This window comes from Aquila chrysaetos, chromosome 6 (genome assembly GCF_900496995.4).
Source record: "Aquila chrysaetos chrysaetos chromosome 6, bAquChr1.4, whole genome shotgun sequence".
NCBI lineage: Eukaryota > Metazoa > Chordata > Aves > Accipitriformes > Accipitridae > Aquila > Aquila chrysaetos.
The window spans coordinates 46,003,804-46,022,045 of record NC_044009.1 but is presented as its reverse complement, the minus strand read 5'-3'; the positions used below and the strand labels follow the sequence as shown (position 1 = coordinate 46,022,045).

The 18,242-nt window shown below is 37.7% G+C and overlaps 1 protein-coding gene across 3 annotated transcripts in view; it reads right to left on the bottom strand.

The window, feature by feature from the left end:
• The window catches only part of MGAT5 (alpha-1,6-mannosylglycoprotein 6-beta-N-acetylglucosaminyltransferase), a 139,079-nt gene that overhangs the window by 85,301 nt on the left and 35,536 nt on the right, over positions 1-18,242 (bottom strand). For all 3 annotated transcript variants that reach the window (XM_030016610.1, XM_030016609.1, XM_030016611.2), the window contains one exon: positions 1,650-2,039. In XM_030016610.1, coding sequence (XP_029872470.1) covers positions 1,650-1,887 — 238 coding nt within the window. In that variant the 5' untranslated portion in view covers positions 1,888-2,039. The remainder of the gene's footprint in view (positions 1-1,649; positions 2,040-18,242) is intronic.

Genomic DNA, 18,242 nt, shown 5'->3' with positions numbered 1-18,242 from the left:
CTATTTCACCCATTTTCAAATGCAGTTTAACTTCTCCTAAGGAACCTGACCACTGTTTGGCAGCAAGTCAACTTATTCCTCAGCGAGATTTGGAACAGGAAATGAATGCCACAGGCAACAAGCTGCAGGGGGAACTTAGCTTAAGGATGTCCTGTACCCCCAGACCTAGCTAGGGAACATATTAATGCAATTACCCTTCAATTTCTGAAGACATATTGTTTGGGGTTTTTTGTTGGTTTTTCTTCTTCTTCAATTCACCTACCATCAAGCGCCCTTACAAGATAATGGCGCACTGATGAAGGCTATATAGCAGATAGGAGTTTGTTTTAAGCCTACACACACAGTTCTCTAGGGATCTCTACTTGCTTGGAGGTCTTCAATCTAAATACTGATCTAGTACCACTCCATTTAGTTTGTGTTGCTTTGTAAGATTACAATACCAGTTTAGTTCAACATGCAGTCACAAATCAGCAGAAGTTACAGAATAAGGACGGCTTGTTATTTAAGCAACAAAACAATATAATTGTTACCTATGTTTGTGATGATAAACTCAGGCTTACAGACAAGCACTTTCACACAAACTCAAAAATTCTTTTTTTTAGAGGAAAAAGGTGGTAACAGAAACAAGACCTGGAGAGAACCTCCCAGCAGGATATTTTTATTACATGCACCAGAAAGTAAAGAGTATTAAGAGAAAACTAGAGAAAAAGGTACAGCTATTATCTGTTGCATCCTAGTCTTTATTCTTTGTCTAAACCTACAAAACCCATCTATCCAATTTCTTCAGAGCTGAATATTCAGGCAACTATAAAAGGAAACATATTTCGATGATTAATTAGCCATTAACTTTCCAGATAGCCTGAAAGTGCATAGGTAAGTAGGAAAGATTGAGTTTAAAAAAACGCTAAACAAGTAAGGTGGATGATGTGAACTTACCAGATTGAAAAGGGGCCACATCTAACCTGAAAATGGATTATATTTTTATTTTCCTAATATTTTCTGGTAATATGCTACATTCTTTTCTGCATGCTGTGTCTCACGCGTGCACACAAACTTACCTCTCATGTTGTACAAACTGGAAGCGAGTAAGCATTAAAACTTACTGCCAAACAAAGCACTGAAGCTCACAGAAAGAGTTCTCTACTCTGAGGCAAATATGATATATTTAAGCTTAATTTAAGCTTATGCCAGATAAAGAAACTGAAACATTACATAAATTGACTGAACAAAGTGAAATGGGAAAGAAGAAGAAATAAACATAGCAGGTCTCCACTTTATCAATAAGGCAAGTTGTTCTTCCACAAGGAATTTCATAGATCATTGACACGCAAACTGAAAAGCCTCCCAGGTTTCTCAAAAACAGCAGAAAAGTTTTTTTTTAAATGAAGTTCTAATAAATAACCCGAGGCACACTAGATATAGCTACTAGACTTATGTAGTAAAAATTAGCAGACAACTTCTTCTCCAAGTGACCAGAAATGTAAAGTTTCTCCTATTTCATACTTACAGGTAAAGACTGTTTTCTCCATTTGTGCAGAAAATACACAGTGCAAAGTATCGTCAATTGAGCAGCACTATGAAGTAAAATGTTTGTACAACTTAGAAAAAAACTTAATCAGATTATCATGTAATCTAGAGCACACACTTACCGTATGCTGTCACTGTTCCGACATAAGGCCCATCAACCACGTTTTTATTTTCTTCAGCTAATGCTTTGATGTATCTTTTGCTGAGATCCAAAATTTGCTCACGCAGGACTGAACTGCTTTCATGTTGTGTTTGCTGCTGAATAGTAAAATGCAGAAGCATCATTCCCCAAATGAAACCAAAAGTCACCAGAAAAAAGCCAAGTTTCTGAGAGGACAGCTTCCATGGAGAGAATGCCATGATTCCCAACAGCTTCACTGAGTTACTGCAAAGGTTCCTAAAGTATGAAGCCAAACAGCAAGTTCATGGTCCAGGTATATAAAATATCACAGAGCAGGACTCAGTCTTATTCCAACTCCTTAGTCAACGTATATCCGTATTTCAGTTCCATCCTGTTGCAAGAGGAAAGAAAAGAAGCATAGTTACCACAACATATTAGAAGTTTTTACTAGCTATACTAGGTCTTCACTCTAACTGGTACTAAATAGGAGTAGACAATATGCTTTCTTTGTAAATTTGTATGTATCAACATTGCACTGTACTAGCCGGAGCACAAAGAAGCTGAGAAAAGCACTGGAAAGAGAACAAAGAGGGAGTGATGCGCCTGAGCAGGTGTAGAACACCTCTCAGTATCTGGATCAAATTCAATGCTTGAAGCAGTTTCTAAGCTGAATTTCAAGGTAAGGCTGCTTTTACATTTTATTTTTGTGTGTGTGTACACAAAACTTTGTGATGTTGCCAGTGCAGCAATTTAAGACAATTCTCAACATAATTCAGTTCTCAGAAAACAAGTAATTTTAGCTGGCAGTGACACTGCTCGGAGTTCCTGGCAAGAGCTACGGCATATGGCTAGATAGGTGATCAGGAAATCAGACTCCCTCAGGGGTAAAGAGGAAAAAAGAAATCTACATTATTTAAGCCAATACACTCTCCTGGCTTACACTGCAAGCAGTCAGAAGGCTGGAATAATCTCCTCTTGCTCCTGTGTGGCCTCTGCCATGCATAGTTACTCGTTATTCATAAAACATAGTCCAATGAGTTTGCTCTTTGCAACTAAATTCAAAACACATACTTCTGAATGCTACAACATGTCTTTTGTATATAAAATTAATATTCTTGGAGCTTTTCACACACTAGGGAAAAAGAATTGTAATAACGGCCTTCAAGACACAGTAGGACCGTCTTTTCATGGTAAAATCAAAGAAAAAACCTGGCATAAACAATCCAAAGGCAGGAAAAGCTCCGTGATGAGGGCTAGAGGGAGGGTCCTTAGCATAAAACCCAGAGAGAAGAAAGGTAATTAAAAGGTAATTAAGTGTAACCTATCATGTTAAAACACAGATTTGGTAAAATGTTATCCTTTTAACTTCATAATGCTCCCAGACAGGATTAGAGAACATAATGTTCCCTTCCATTCTGCACTTGCACAGATAATGCAGATGTTACTCTGTTTTAATAGGATAATTACACAGATGCCTGCTAGCAGTGCTCCCTGTTTGTTAAAATTCCCTTTAGATCTTCTGCTTTCAGTTGAACCAGCAGTTCTACAGAAGGACAGAAATACCTTTGGACCACTTATCTTCCAACATGACTTGTGTGTGCATTTAGCATTATTGATCATTAACGATTGTAGAAGTGAGTGTGCATTACATAGTAAACTAAAAGCAGACAAGGCACCAACTGTACCATGTATTTATGAAGAACAATTTGCAGCCATTTTTTTGCTTGAGGAGGAATGGTATAGAAAAATGAACTGCAAGTACAGTGAAAAAGATTATAAAGCCCTCATGTTGACTTCTTCCACACTTAAAATATCTCAATAAAGAAAATGAATGGTCTCAGCAGAGAAAATGAAGGACTCTGTTTAATGCTGCTCTCCATAAACTTGTTCCTTTTCCAAGAAATGGCAGAGGGAAGTTTCACTTCTTTGAGTTTATTTAACAATAGCCTTGGGACACTCTTGGGCTGACTAAAAAGTAAAGTAGTATTATTTCATTAAAAATTGAATGTTTAACTGTTCTCTTGCAATGTCTGGTGTGACAACATATAGAAATTTCCATACTTTAAAACAACATCACAACTTTAAAAAGAAATCCGAAATATTCAAGATTAACTCCCTCAGTGACTTAATTTCAAGTAAGAATTGACAGCGTCCTCTACAGCAATAAGGTCTGTTGTTATAACAGTCTGTATTTCTTCCCCAATTAACAGTTGCTTGTGAAGTGGAAAACACTGAATAAGAAAGTAAACCTATCACCACCATGTTTTAACAGACAAGTGTAAAGATTTTTTATGACTAACTGTTTAGGAAAAAAACCTGCAGAACATAATTAACATTAAAAACAAAAACAGCAATAAAAAAATGCAAGTATTTCACAGTAGTCTTTTTAAAGTTCTAGAACAGAAACAATGATGATTACAAAAAACTGTGTGTCTAACCTGTAAGAATGATCTACTTAAATACAGCTGTCAACTTTTCTATTCTGTTCTTCAACAGAAAAAAAGCCCTAAATCCACTCAAAAACTGTAAGGTAGACATGAAATATTAAAGTTCTGCCATAAGAAAGGATTAAAATTCATTGACAGATGGAAGAACGGACCCCACTGTTTCAAGTGCTAAAAGCAAAAAAAAAAACAAAAAACAAACCCAACCCAAAAAGTCCAAATACTACAAACTAGCCCTATTTTTACTGCCATTTAAGCAATTCCAGTGGATAGCAACTTGATGAATGCCCAACGTGTACTTAATTAACTTTACCACACTGCTGCTGGCCATGGAGGTTTGTAAAGCACACAGAAGAAGAATCTCTGTCTTTCCCACCACTTCTATGGCTGGATGCACACCTGCACTGACTTCGGTATATGTTTATTTCTAGATTTGACAGATGTTGAGGACTGCAACACAACTATTCCATGGTTAATGATTACCACACACCTATAATGTCTCATTATTTGGTATCTAAGTGGACAGTGATCAGAAGATATCAAGGGGTTACGTGGAATGCATAAAGACAGGAGCACAGAAAAGACTCCGTGGTATTTCTGTCTTGACAAGAAATTAATAACTGAAATGAGCAACGGTTGAAGCAATAAACACACATTCATCTACTGTAATCACTCATGGACTTTGATAGTGCCTGCTGACTAGTTATCTCTCTGCACTCCCAAACTTAAGGTGGTAGAATATTCCCCTTATTCTCCTCCTTGCCTTATAAATGTTCTCAAAGCAGCTGATCCTGTTAACCATTAAGACCTTTTCCTAGTCTAGTCTCCAAAATGCACAATGGGAGGCATATCTAAAGAGGATATGGAAACACATATTTGTATGTGCCTCTAAAGAATGACAGGCTTTTTTTTTTTTTAAGCTTTGGAAAGAGGTGGTCTCACTCTAAGACAACTCTTGAAATAATTCCAGCACCCCTCTGGAAACTGGATATGTCATAGTTGTGAAGTTGTGAAACCGTTAAGAAGATAATTTCTCCTGATTTACTGAGAGTAGCTAATGTACCAAAACTAAACGCCAAGTGTGAAAAACAGGGTGAAAGTGAAAAGATACACAAGGCAAGAAAACCTTTAACAAAGAACAGCTTTGTTATGTTCTTCCTTAAATTCAACTCCAACCAAAATTTCACCACAACTGAACCAACGCGCTGATGTTTTGTTTTGTTTTTTTAAACAGATCAGTTACACCCTTTGTGATGAACATACCATAATTAAAAACAGAACTGCCACTACCCTTAATAAAAATGATTAGCATATTTCTTTGGAAAAGGGCTAACCTTACACCCATTTACATAGTCATAAGAATTTTAATAGTCTTAGTACTTTTAGTATTTCAAACAGCTTCATTAAAACCACGTTTTTTTCTGTTCTGTATTTAATAAAATCCTGCTCAATAGCTGGTCAGTTTACTAGTTACAGAGGATAACATTACCATGCCTACGTCATCACAACAAAAAATGCCTCATGCTATTTAGAATCCTATCAGGAAAATATCCCAATGCTAGAGTGATCCGTACATCAGGGATGCAAACCACACATTTCTCAGCATTTTAAGCCTTTACTTTTTTTTTTTTTTTTAATGCTTAAAATAGAGTAGAAACAGTTAAACTTCATGTGAACAGATTTTGGTGACACATATCCATGTATTCCTCTTCACTTTTTAAAAAGGAGAAATAATAATCTACAAGGCATTAAGCGAAGCCTCTTTGTAAGTATGTACATACACAAAGTTTGATGCTCTCTGTCCAATCTGTACCTATTTAAGAAATGGTACTTACTCAGGGTAAACTTGGAACAGCACTATCCTCAGGATAGTAGTCAGGATTCAACTGGTCATCAGTTGAATGCACTGCTCACCACTAGCTCCACAGTTACAAAACGTTAACTATCTGTAGCCACAGCAGATGCTGTTGCACCCACAAAAGTAGCAGCAGATTAAGTAATATTTAATTATTAGCTTGTTACAAACTCAAACATAAGCAAACTTACACAGCATGACTAGTAAACAACGTATATGCATTTTTGTACCACATGGCTCAGTAAAAATAGCATTGCCACTGCTAGAAACAGGCCTCAGGCCTTATGCCAACTGCGTTCCTACGCCAAATGTGCAAGGCCCAAATTATGGCCGCTTATTCTTGTGAAATTATTAGGAGAACTTGTGTGAGCTAGAGCTGGGTATCAGGTGCCTCTTGTTATGGTATACAGCTTAGATATAAGCACAAAGGCCTTGAAAATATGGGCATGGGTTGAAAGCAGAGGCCCCAGACCTGTAAGCGACTGTCACACTCGAGTATCTCACCATCAAGGACCATAGCTGTCAGTGCTAAATACATGGCACCAGCTCTGTGGTACTGTGTGCTCACAATTAATTTATAATGAGATTGTTGCAGACTAATTGCTTTGAATATGCAGTGGTAACAACTAGGAATGAGTAAGAACTAGCCATTAGCAACGTGTACTGTTAATGAATATCAATCTAGTGAAGTTTTGTTATAAAGTTTAAAGCTGGTTTAAAACTGTTTTATCAGCCTTCTAAACTTTCAGTCACAGCAATCTCTCATTCTCTTCTTACATATATCCATACACAAACAATGTGTATTCAGTTGCAACATCTTGCCACCATGCCTGACCCTGCACAATTTGTTATTGTATCACAACCACCTCAAAGAGGTGCTATTAAAAAGCCCCCACATCAGGATCCTAATGCAAATACTGATCTATTTTCCAGATTGTTTTCTGAAGAGGGCACACTGCACTTCAGTTTGCAACTGTTTGATTCTGTAGAACAACTTGTTACAGACCAACTGACGACAAACATCAAGATGTGAATTTCCTCTATTCTTATGAAGGGTGTGTTAACCTAAAAGCTAATGATAATTCAAGTGTCAATCCAGTGGGCTGCCAACACACCAGAGCTACAGCCAGAAAACACAGTGGTGAGTGAAAACACCTGCCATATCCCAGCACTTCTCTGCTAAGGGATGCCAGGAGTCATGCTTCATGCAGAAGCTGATGTAATGCATCTTAAAAGGCATAGGCAATCCCCTAAAACCTCCTTTCTAGGAGTAATGAGTCCAAACCAGGACTGCTAGGTTTTAATAGTTTAAACCAGACATGCTTCAACTAGAATTCCAGGCTGATGTTAACCACTGTCTCCTACTGCAGCTGCATTGCCTAAACAGATGTGCACTATACCCCAACTGAATGCAAATTAATGGATTTCCTGGTACTACAGTTCTTTATTCCTGTGGGAATATCTCAGCAGATGTTCCACCCCAGTTGGCCAATCTGTGTTCTGAAATAGTGCAATCAGTGCTGAAGACACTCTGCCCCCCTTTTACTTCTTGCAAGATGTTGGCTTTCTTCAGTCCTTTTGGAGGCTGAATCCACCTTTCCTTCTTTCAAAACACAGCATTAACAACAGGATAAGCTACAGCTTACTACTTAATACAGTCAAGTGAAATCAAAGAACAGTCACATGCTGTGTTGGTAGAAGATAAGAAAGGATAAACTAGATCAGAGAAGAAAAAAGAAGCCTGATTTCTGATAAGAATACTTGCATTTCAACACGATGCATGCTCATACCACATCAAGCAGCTTTGTACCACGTACATTTTGACTCCAGTACTGACAGGGCAATTAAATAACCAATAAACTTAGGAAATACGTTCTACTAACATAAAACCATCCACACATCTAAACAAAACTCAGGGCCCTCACTTGTTACGCTGCGAGTTCATAAGCAGTTCAGCTGCTGTTTAGTCACTGACCATGTCAAATGCGTAAAGCGGGAGACAGACAGTAGGACAGTCAAAGGCTGACTCCACGCCTGCTTAGGGTGAGAAGGGCTGTACCCTGCCCTCCTAGCCTGACTGGGTCACAGCAACAAAGGAAGAAAACCACAGCCTCGCAACCCTCTGAGAGCTTACATTAGCTGCTAATTTTTTCTTCCAAGAGATAAATTCATCATTATAACAGTTTACGAGGTTTCAGAAGAAACTAAAGATCACACATTAACCCCAAACACCAACCTGGTGGTTACCCTGAAGAGAGGGAAAATACGATCAGATCAGAGTTAGTTTATAACTAAGTCTGGAAGAGTCCACTGATTTCAACAACTAATCAGTAAGCAATTAACTTATTTCAATAGTTCGAGTCATAAATTTTAAGGCACCTCAAAACATTGTTGTTAATCTTAAAATAAACTTTGATCATTCACTTGTAATCAGTCCTATAAAAGACAAGGTTCATGATAGCATGTTCTGGAAGGCGCAGAAAGATGCCAGCAATGCCAATAATATTAACCGACATCTGCAAGTCCAAGGTCTAGGTGGGGCTTCCAACTGGTTGAAGGTGTACATATTCCCTATATACCCCACAGGCAGTCTCCATTCCCAGCACCTCAGGAAGAGGTAGCTGAAAAATCATGCAACTATACCAGACTCATCTGGTAACAGATGTTTACACACACTTTTGCTAACTGCACATTTTATAATTTAAGTTCCTTAGTATATAAAATAAATGCATAAAACCATTTCCTTAGCTGAATTATGGAGTCTTAGTTTTGCTCTTCCTTCTGCTGCTCAACTTTATTCTCAGCAACGCTTCTGCCAACCCATTCTTTTCTTCTAGCTGACAGATGTCACTACTTCTTCTCTCTCACCACCCATCTACAGTTGAAATGGCACCATGTACTGTGCCTGAAGTGGCAATTTGGGATGCAGTCCCATGAAGTGAGAAAAGCAGAACAACACTGGGTCACAATAGTAGAAGCAGGACAGATGGACTGAGGGAGAGTAAGAGTATAAATACTGCAGGTTTGGGTTTTTTTAGGTTGGGGGGGCATGTTTGCTTTTGTGCGTGTGCATGTAGTAGAAATTAGCAGGAGGTGGTGGGATGAAAGTTGAAGGAGAGAAAAGCAGCCTTTGATAAGATGCCATAAAAACAAGTAAATTTTCATCTTGAGCAAGCAGCTTGCCTTCACTTTCAAAAATACATTTCTCCACTTAGAACCAGTTTGGGTGGCAACCCCACCATAATTTCCCCATGTGGGTCTGTGGTTTCAGAGAACACCCCGAAATGTTGCCAGTTTTCTACCTAGCACACCATTTTCTGTAGTTTAGTCCCACAGAAATTAAACCATCCAACGTTCTTCCTTTCATGTTGTTTGCTTACCCTGATATTTCAGGGAGGAAAGAGTAAAAAAGGGAGGAAGGTTTACACAGAAGACAAAGTAGACACAGAAGAAAAATCCTTATGGATTGAAATCCTTATGGTTCAAGTACTGCGTATCAATTAAAAACACTCCAGGCAATGCATTTAAGGCCATAATCACAAACTAACATGATCTTCTTTTAACAAAGTGTTTAGAAGTCAAAAACCAGAATGAATTTTAGGGACTAGGAATAGGACTTCCCTGAACTTCAGAACACCAGAACTATTCCTAACCTTGAACAAACAAACAAAATTTACATTTTTACAGCCATTTACAGGCAAAGTACAGGGTATATTAATACCCTTTGTCTTATTGCTGCATTAAAACAAGATGCCCAAATTAGCATTTTCTCACTGAAAAACATTTTGGGATGTCAGCATACTGATCAAGAGATTTGGAAGTAGTTACTTTTTTTTTTTTTCCAGTTTGCAAGAAAGTAACTTACAGAGACTGAGATCCCCAGTCATCATCTACAACATCCCTAAAATCAGTGAAAAAAGTATGCATGAGTCATGCTTTCATGCCTTCAAGAGTCCCCTGTAACTGAAAAAAACAACCTTTAAGTTACTTCATTAATTTTACTGAATTTTAAAGATAGGACTCATGGCCAGTAAGTTTTATCACACATATTTCTAATGTGAATACAAGTACGTACCTGTTTCTCTTCCCCTCCTACCCTCAGTCAAAGGCTAATATATGACATCCTCTTATGTCATTCTCAATTTTACATTTGGCATTTGTCCTCTGAAAGGCATAAATATAGCACCTGCTGAGAAGCATGGTTTCATACTTTTCACATCACCTGGAAGTTCTCCAAAGCTATGAGCAAAACATCCTTGGTTCTTACACAGCAATCCCGCGCGTGCAACTTGGTTTCTGGTAATTCTCTCCCGTCTCTTTAGGACACAGTATAACCATGGTACCAAGAGTTACAAACATCACTATGAACTTATTCAGAAAACTTTATTTTTAATGAATAATAAAATTAACTTCAGCTTATAATCAAAGCAATCAAATTACTTAGCACTCCAGGAAGAAATATGTTTATTATATAGAAATAGGATCTATTAGCTCATTTCTTGCAGCAAGCAGATACTCCAGGCTCCAGTCTCATCCACTGCTATTAACCACAAATCAGCCTGTTACATCACATCTTGCAGTCTGTCCAAGAGAAAAAACAAGTAACTCTCAACAGCAGCTCTGTCCAACTCACAGAGGAAAGTCAAAAAGTTCTTTGTATTCAGCAAGAAAGCTCTCATCGATGTGGATGCCCAACTATCATCCCTTGTCAACTTGATGGTCAACATACTAAATGTAGTCTTTGGCAATTGTGCTGGACCCCAGACAGACAGCCAAAAATAAAGTACAAGATTTAAGGAAAGATCCAAACATGTTCATGCTCAAAATAGTCACTACACCTTACTGAAAAAGTTTTTCAAAAGTTTAGGTACACCTGTGTAAAAAAATTAACTTCCTTGAATTTCTTATCATTTGGTGGAGATGGTCGATAATCAAAACAAAAAGAAATTCTCATTAAATTGGTTTAAATAAATTGTCACTACAGGATTCTACATCTGAACTTTCTGTAAAGGACAAATGCCAATGGAAAAAAGATAGAAGAGTCAAGTTAAAATACAGGAAAAGCAGAAAGAAATACATAGGAAATTAGTATGTGTATGCTATTATCAGATCATAGAGAGGGAAAAAAACCCCAACTATCTAAGCTGAACATTAAATAAGTCTTCAGAAATATTTATTTCTTGTTGCTTTAGAACATCCTGAACCTGGGTCAAAGTATAACATTTCTTCCAATGGATTTGTTCTTGGCAAGCATTTTGAATGCATTCCAGCTTATGTGGCTAGACAAACGGCTGAAAATACAAGCTGCATCTCCAAAGCACAAAATTTAATGGAATTAAAATTTCAACACAGTCACCTGTTTGGAAGCAACAGTGCTGCTGATTATTCCACTGCTCTAGTTTCTGCATTTAAATCCTTCTCTATTAATGAAAAGGATAAAATTGCAATTTGCTTCACATCTAATTTGAAAGTTAGTAGGACAGCAAAATACTTTAGCCTACTTCCTGCATCACCTGTGTATATACTGGTGATAAATACAACATTTATCAACAGCTGATACCACCAAAGATTAGAAGAGCACTTTCATTTAAAGCTGTTAATATTGCTTATGTCTCTTCATAAGTAGCAACAATTTGTCACACAGAGATCAGCTTTGCATAACATTAAACAAGACAATCTATCCCATCCTAACTGATGGGTGACTACAGTGTTAACTGGGTCAGTAACAGCACCAAAGCTACACAGCTCACTTTGTTAAACTGTAACAACCTCTTATTGCAGACATAGCATTCCCACTGTCAAAATGCTTAAAGGGACATACATGTAGTTCTGTACATGTCCAATAAAGCCCAGTTAGAAACCTACAGTCACACAAGACACAGCTTCAAAGCAACAGTAGGGCTTGAAAGTAATGCTTTTCCTCCAAAAGCACAGGACCAGCTACCTTAATGGAAGGGAGCCACTGAGCAACTGTGAGAAGAAGCATTAGCCAGAAGTTTCGATACCTACGCAGTTCTGATCCATCCAGCCATAAGCAAATAGTAATAATTTGAGCCTTCACATAAAACTTCTCTGCACATGATTCTCACAAGGCTGCTATGAATTTTAAAGCTTTACATAAACTACAACAAATATCGAACAACTTGGCCGCAACCACAATAGTATTTTCAAAGGAGAGCCAGTACCAGGCCAAGCATGACCACATTCTAACCTGTCACCTATTATATTATAACCTCTGTGCTACTAGAAGGCCATCAGTTTTCCAGTTATCTACACGACCCAATGAACTATACAAGCTTCCTTTGCAAACCTGTAAGCTGTACTTAGTATATCGTAGGGCACAACTTATGAACTATTTTGAGTAGGTGGAAAACAGCCTCCCCTCTTTCACCATCCATAGACAGCTGGAGAACAACTTTTACTGGCAAACTCTTGAGGAATAGCTCTGTTTCAGCTGTAGCCCTTACAAAGCTAAATGGGAAAAAAAAAAACAAACAAAAAACCTGAAGCATAGGAAACAGCTGGCATAGGCAGCATTAAGGAAAGTGAATCAGAAATATCACTTTGTCATTTCTCTCTAGACTACTGCTAAGCAGGGAGAGGCAGGATGACATACAACCTCCCCCCCCAATTCAGGAAACAGTATGAAAAAGTCCTAGCAAGCAACAAAGGTTTCCGAGCTGATGATCTGCACAGCGTAGTACTAAAGGATGGATGCAGAACCCCATAAGCTCTCTTCATTGCTTTTACTCCATCATTCACAACAATGTTCCTCTTTTTAGCCTTTCTCACTCCCAAGTTTTCAGGTCCTCTAAATACCTATAATCTACTATTACTTGAGAAAGCTATTTCATCTGCTAATTCTGGTCCACAGTGCAGTAATGGTTTGGGTAATGAACTTTCTTCAATGCCTTTTTATAAGTCATGCAAATTACTAGAAAGGCCTCCTTTCCAAAGCATGTTTTGCTGAGGCTATTGTCAATACCCTTGTTCAAGGTTTGGTAGCAAAAGTAGCTTCATCTTCAGTGCTGAAAGCAAACCTTTATTCCTCCTGCAGTGCAGTTCCAAAGTAAATGTAAATGTTAACATTTAGGCTAATTTAATTATTTACAATATTGAATGCTTGAGTGGTCATGAATTTCCTCTTCCTTCTCAAAGTTCTAGGTAGAATTTACACAAGAAAGTTATCCTTAAATAAACCAGGAAATGAAGCCTGAAGTCTGTCTTTAATAGACATAAAATCACACCTTAGGTCTTGAAATCTCTATTTACATTAGCAAGTACCACAGTAGAACAGGACCATATCCACAAAACAAAACAATAGGTTTTGAGGACCTGACATTCACACGACAGGCATTTCAGCTCAGGGGTGTGGGTGTCAGTACTGGGAGGACAGTGCTGGGGACTGTATCTAGTCTGGTCTTAACAACTAAATACCAACAGTTCGAGGACATTACTGGCATTCCTGGAATATTTTCATTAAAGAGGAATTCAGTTTGTGATCTCTAAGAGTACTCCACTATATAAACCAAAGTGTTATTAGCAGGGTTATCAATTCACTTTAAAAAGCACGTCTCATACAAACCTATGTTTGAAAACATGCTAAACTACTCTGAACTACCAAACTCATTCATACCAGAAATACTCATCACAGAAATTGCCAAGGAAATGAACTCATAAATCAAATACCTGCAGTTATTCTCTCAAGTACCATAACACAATTTGTAACATTAATGGATGAAAAGATATACAAAACCCCCTATCCCTTCCCTTTACATATATTTTGATTATAGACTGGCACACAATTGCAGATTTACTAAGACAGAACATACATGAAACCAGAGTTCAGCTTACGTTTGAGTGAGCTGTAACTATATCAAAAAGTGTTTCTTGAATTCCTGCAGCATGGTAACATGCTAAGACTGCCCAGACCATGTACAATCCATTTTACAGCCATGTAACCATTGTAACAAAATGCAAATACTTCAAAGAAGAGTAGCAATTTATTTTTCTGCGTTTTATTTTTTCACCATCTCTTCTGATTCCATGTCTTTCCTTACTGTGCTAGCAGGGGCCTTCTGAGCCAGCTACTAATTTACAGAAAGCTTGTAGAAATTTCAGCATCAGTTTGACTGAAATTCCAAAGGGAATTTGAAGTTATGAAGGACAAAATTGGATGACTGAAAAAGCCTTGTTTCATTGGGAAATTAGACTAGAAAAATCAAAGGGGCAGAAGTTTTGTATTCACACATTTTAGGTGTAAGTTTACAGATAAATATCATCAATAGGAAAAAACTCAGGCCTTCCTTTTGATTTTGAACAAGAATTTGCAAATGTCATCAGCATTTCATTGATGCAGTAATCGATGCAATTGCAGAATAGCAGATATGAGAAGAAAGTTGTAGTGAAAACAATGGTTAGTAAGAAGGGGGGAAACCAGCCTGAAAATCTGAAGCAGAGGAATCACTATAAGAAAGACTAAGTATTGAACTAGTTGATGAAACTGAAAGGTGAGGCAGAACAACAAATGCCCTGAGTGAGGAGATTAGGTAACAAAACATTTCAATGCAAGTCTAAGAGAGAGTAAAAAAAATGAAGGTTAAGTTGATTAAAACATACTAGAACAAGCAGCCTGATAGACAAGGGCTAAACAAACTGAATGGCTGAATACACTGGGTCACCCAAGACCAAGGAAGCATATCAAAGAACATTAAATAATACTAAATCTATATTATAAGTGATATGCCAACAGACACAAAGGAGATTACAAGTGCAACTGGTAATGCCTAGCTAATAAGTTTTCATATACAAACAGGACTGTAACTATTGATAGAGGAAACAGTTTGCTTGTCAAAAGTTATCGGTATTTCCTGATAAGCTGCTAAAGCTTTCACCTCAAGGAAGGAATAGGTAGAGTTTTTCATTTGTGAGAAAGCCATGAACAGTGATTAGACATTCCTATCTTATGAACTTCCTTAAAAAAATTATCCAAGGTAACGGGAAACCCCTTCAGACCTACTATTCCTCAATATTACTGTTAGTCTTATCAATATATCAACTTTACAAAAAAAATGAAATTCTCATAGGGTCAGATCTGGATGCAATTTATCTTCTAAACACTTGCATTGATTTACACCATAAGGATCTGGCCCTTAACGTGTAAGTAAGATCTGCTCCACTACACGTATATACATTCACAAGTTATAATTGTTTCTACAGCTCTCAGTAGTCATCAGGGACAAATCATAATGTTATCTTTGCATAAGACATTATGGGTCTATGTTAAGGTTGCTGCACAGGCAGTAAGAGGATGCTGGAGACAGGGATAGGAAATAAAACCACAGACACTGCAAGAATGTATTCAAGATTTACATGCAGGATTATAAAAATGTTTGGTATAAATTACATATTAAGCATTTACATCTGGGAACTCCAAGGTCTAGGGTCACATTAATTACTTAAATAAATTGGTGAACATTAACTCCTTCCATGTGGTCAGTGACAATTCAGAGTTCCTTTAAACTTACGTTTTGCAAAACTCTAAGTAATACTTTCAAATGTTCCAAAACAGCCACCCTCTTCAACACATTTTACACAGAGAGTCACATAGGCAGAGATACTCGGAAACACTGTACGCCCACATATCTAACCACAGGTGCCAGAAAAGACAGAACTAACCATCCCTTATTGACTTTGGCAATTTCCGTGTTCATTTTGAGAATAAATTCCCCTCGGTGGTTGGACAATGCATAATTAATTACATTTATTAACATCATAGGCTACTAGTCGAGTATTCTTACATTAAGTATTGCATAACAGTGTCAAGAGGCGTTTTTTTGATACTGAAAACTCTAAAGATAGGCAAAAAAGAACATGTTTTTAAAACCACCCTTGTGCACAGTTGCAGTTTAGGAAGTACAGAGTAAGCGAAGTTTTCTACAGAATGAATCAGCTGGCTGCTCTGTTTCTGTTACTAGCACAACACTGTCTTCCAGCCTATGTACTACTTTCGAAGTTTGTATGCATTCACTTTATCAGGCTTTCAAATTCTACTTTGCTAACAACAAAATCTGCTTTCTGAAGCTTAGTAAACATACTTCATCACAAGCAGCAAAGCTTTCGTATCCCATACTGGGAATCATCCATACTGTTATGTTCTAACAGGTGGCTGCGTAGTGAGTGTCAAGCAAAGAAACACTTACTTGCATAACATCCTTTCTGCATTTTTATATAAGCACAAACCAAGCAGCACATTCTGCTAGGAACAGAATGATTTTGCTGCATATCAGATTTAAATCATACTTGAGGAAGAAATCTGAAAAATATCTCATCCGTTCCCTCTTCCCCTTTGCTTATATGCCATCTAAACTTCAAACTCCAACAAAAGAACCCACCCAATACTTGTTTTATAGATGCAACAAGTTTTGTGAGTTTGGCTGAAAGCACAAGGTTCCAATTTGCTACTTGTGAAGCCTCAACCAGAGCTCTGCTTTGGCTTGCAAAGGAGTCAATGCTAAGCACTGAGAAGCAAACCCCATCTTGTCATGCCATTATCTTAATCAATAAACTGAAGTAAACTGAGGATTATAAAACAGAGAAAGCTTCTACCAGGTTGACCAAGAGAAAAGATATCAGCGAAACATATCTTTGTCATTAAACAAAGGCTTTTTCCAACAGACGCAGTCAATGCTTTTAGGTGGCTTGTAACCTGCACAGTACTCAATGCACTGGCTGCAGTAGCTCATTGTGATTTATGACTGCAAACCACAGGTCACTGAAGTTAAGAAGGTATGGCTTGTTAGGCTCTAATACGGGTAGAGTTTCACTTACAATAGTTGCCCCAGTTAATGACAGAGCAACTGACTGCAGGTGTACCCAAATAAACATTTTTGTACCTAGTTCCCAATCTTGGTAATGTAAAAATCCAAAATGCCCATTAGTAGCCTCACTCAGTTTGCAGTACAGTGGAAAAAAATGGACTGGCAAGTTTGATTGGCTTCTATTTCCCAGTACTTGGAGGAAGACCATACAGGTGAGATTTAAATTGCAAAAGAACACAACAGTCCTCAAAAAGCCCTTGCAACTCCACTCAGGTTCCATGGCCAAGGAGGAAACACAGGAAAATCCCCCTCAGCTAGAAGGTTTTGTGGTGGGAGTGGGGCAGAGTATTCTTCCTTCCTTCATTTCATGAAGCTTCAAGTAACACGGTGCTACCACAGACCAGCATGTATCATCTGCATTTTGTTATCACATCCCCATGCTCTCTCATGATCTCCACCCAGCTGGTCCACAAGGAGGAAACCCTCCAGTGATGGACCACCTTCCTCACACCGCCCCCCCCTTCCCGCAGCAATAAGGTGCCACAAAAGGGATGGGGAAGCATGTAAAGCATTAAAGGCAAACATTACAAATACCATGGGCAGAAACATTTGTTCCTGATGCCTTGAAGGCTCCTCCTACCAATTTCCTCTAAGTACCAGTTTGTATATAGTGTCCCTTAAATTATTTTATGTTACTCAATGCACTGTGCCTCCATCATATTATGGCCTAGTTCCTTGATATTTTCCAATTAAAAGAGGATGAAAAATCACTTTTCAAACACTTCTTTTTCTCTGCATGGTAATGAAAAAATAGATAGGTATTTTCCCCCACTTCAGTTGTCACTTTAGTCTTTTGAGGGGATAGGGAGAATTATTACTCATTTTTTTTCACACTTTCAAAACAAAGGACGAAATCTGATCTAGAACAATGGTAATTCTCATTATTTAGTTTTTGAGTATTATAATGTACTAGATGTAAAACTTCATAAAAAACCATTTCATTCTCCACTGAAGGCCAGCCATCTCTGAGGCAACTCTCAACAATCAAACAGGAACACTTTCATCACTTTAGAATAAGAAGTTTAAGGGGGAGAAAAGCATTGAGAGTATTTTTGACAAACATGCACAACATGAGACAAACAACTTGTGCAAGTGTATATAGAGATTTAAAAAAAAAAAATACAGGACTTTTTGTAAAATGTGCTTTACAAAAATACAGAAGAAAACCACCTTTAAGACTGCATGATAATGAAAAGATAACCTGGTAGATTGGCATTTTTCGCCACCTTAGTTGACATTTCAGTCTTTTCAGAGGAAAGGGAGAAGAGAGGAGGAGGAGTTTGAAGGACAAAGTAGGAACTAAGAATAACAAAGATCTAACATTAAGAGTGAGCGAAGGATAAATGCCTAAAAAGTTTCATGAACAAAACTGAAGTACATTGCAAATAAACATCAGGGAGATTAAAAATGCAAAC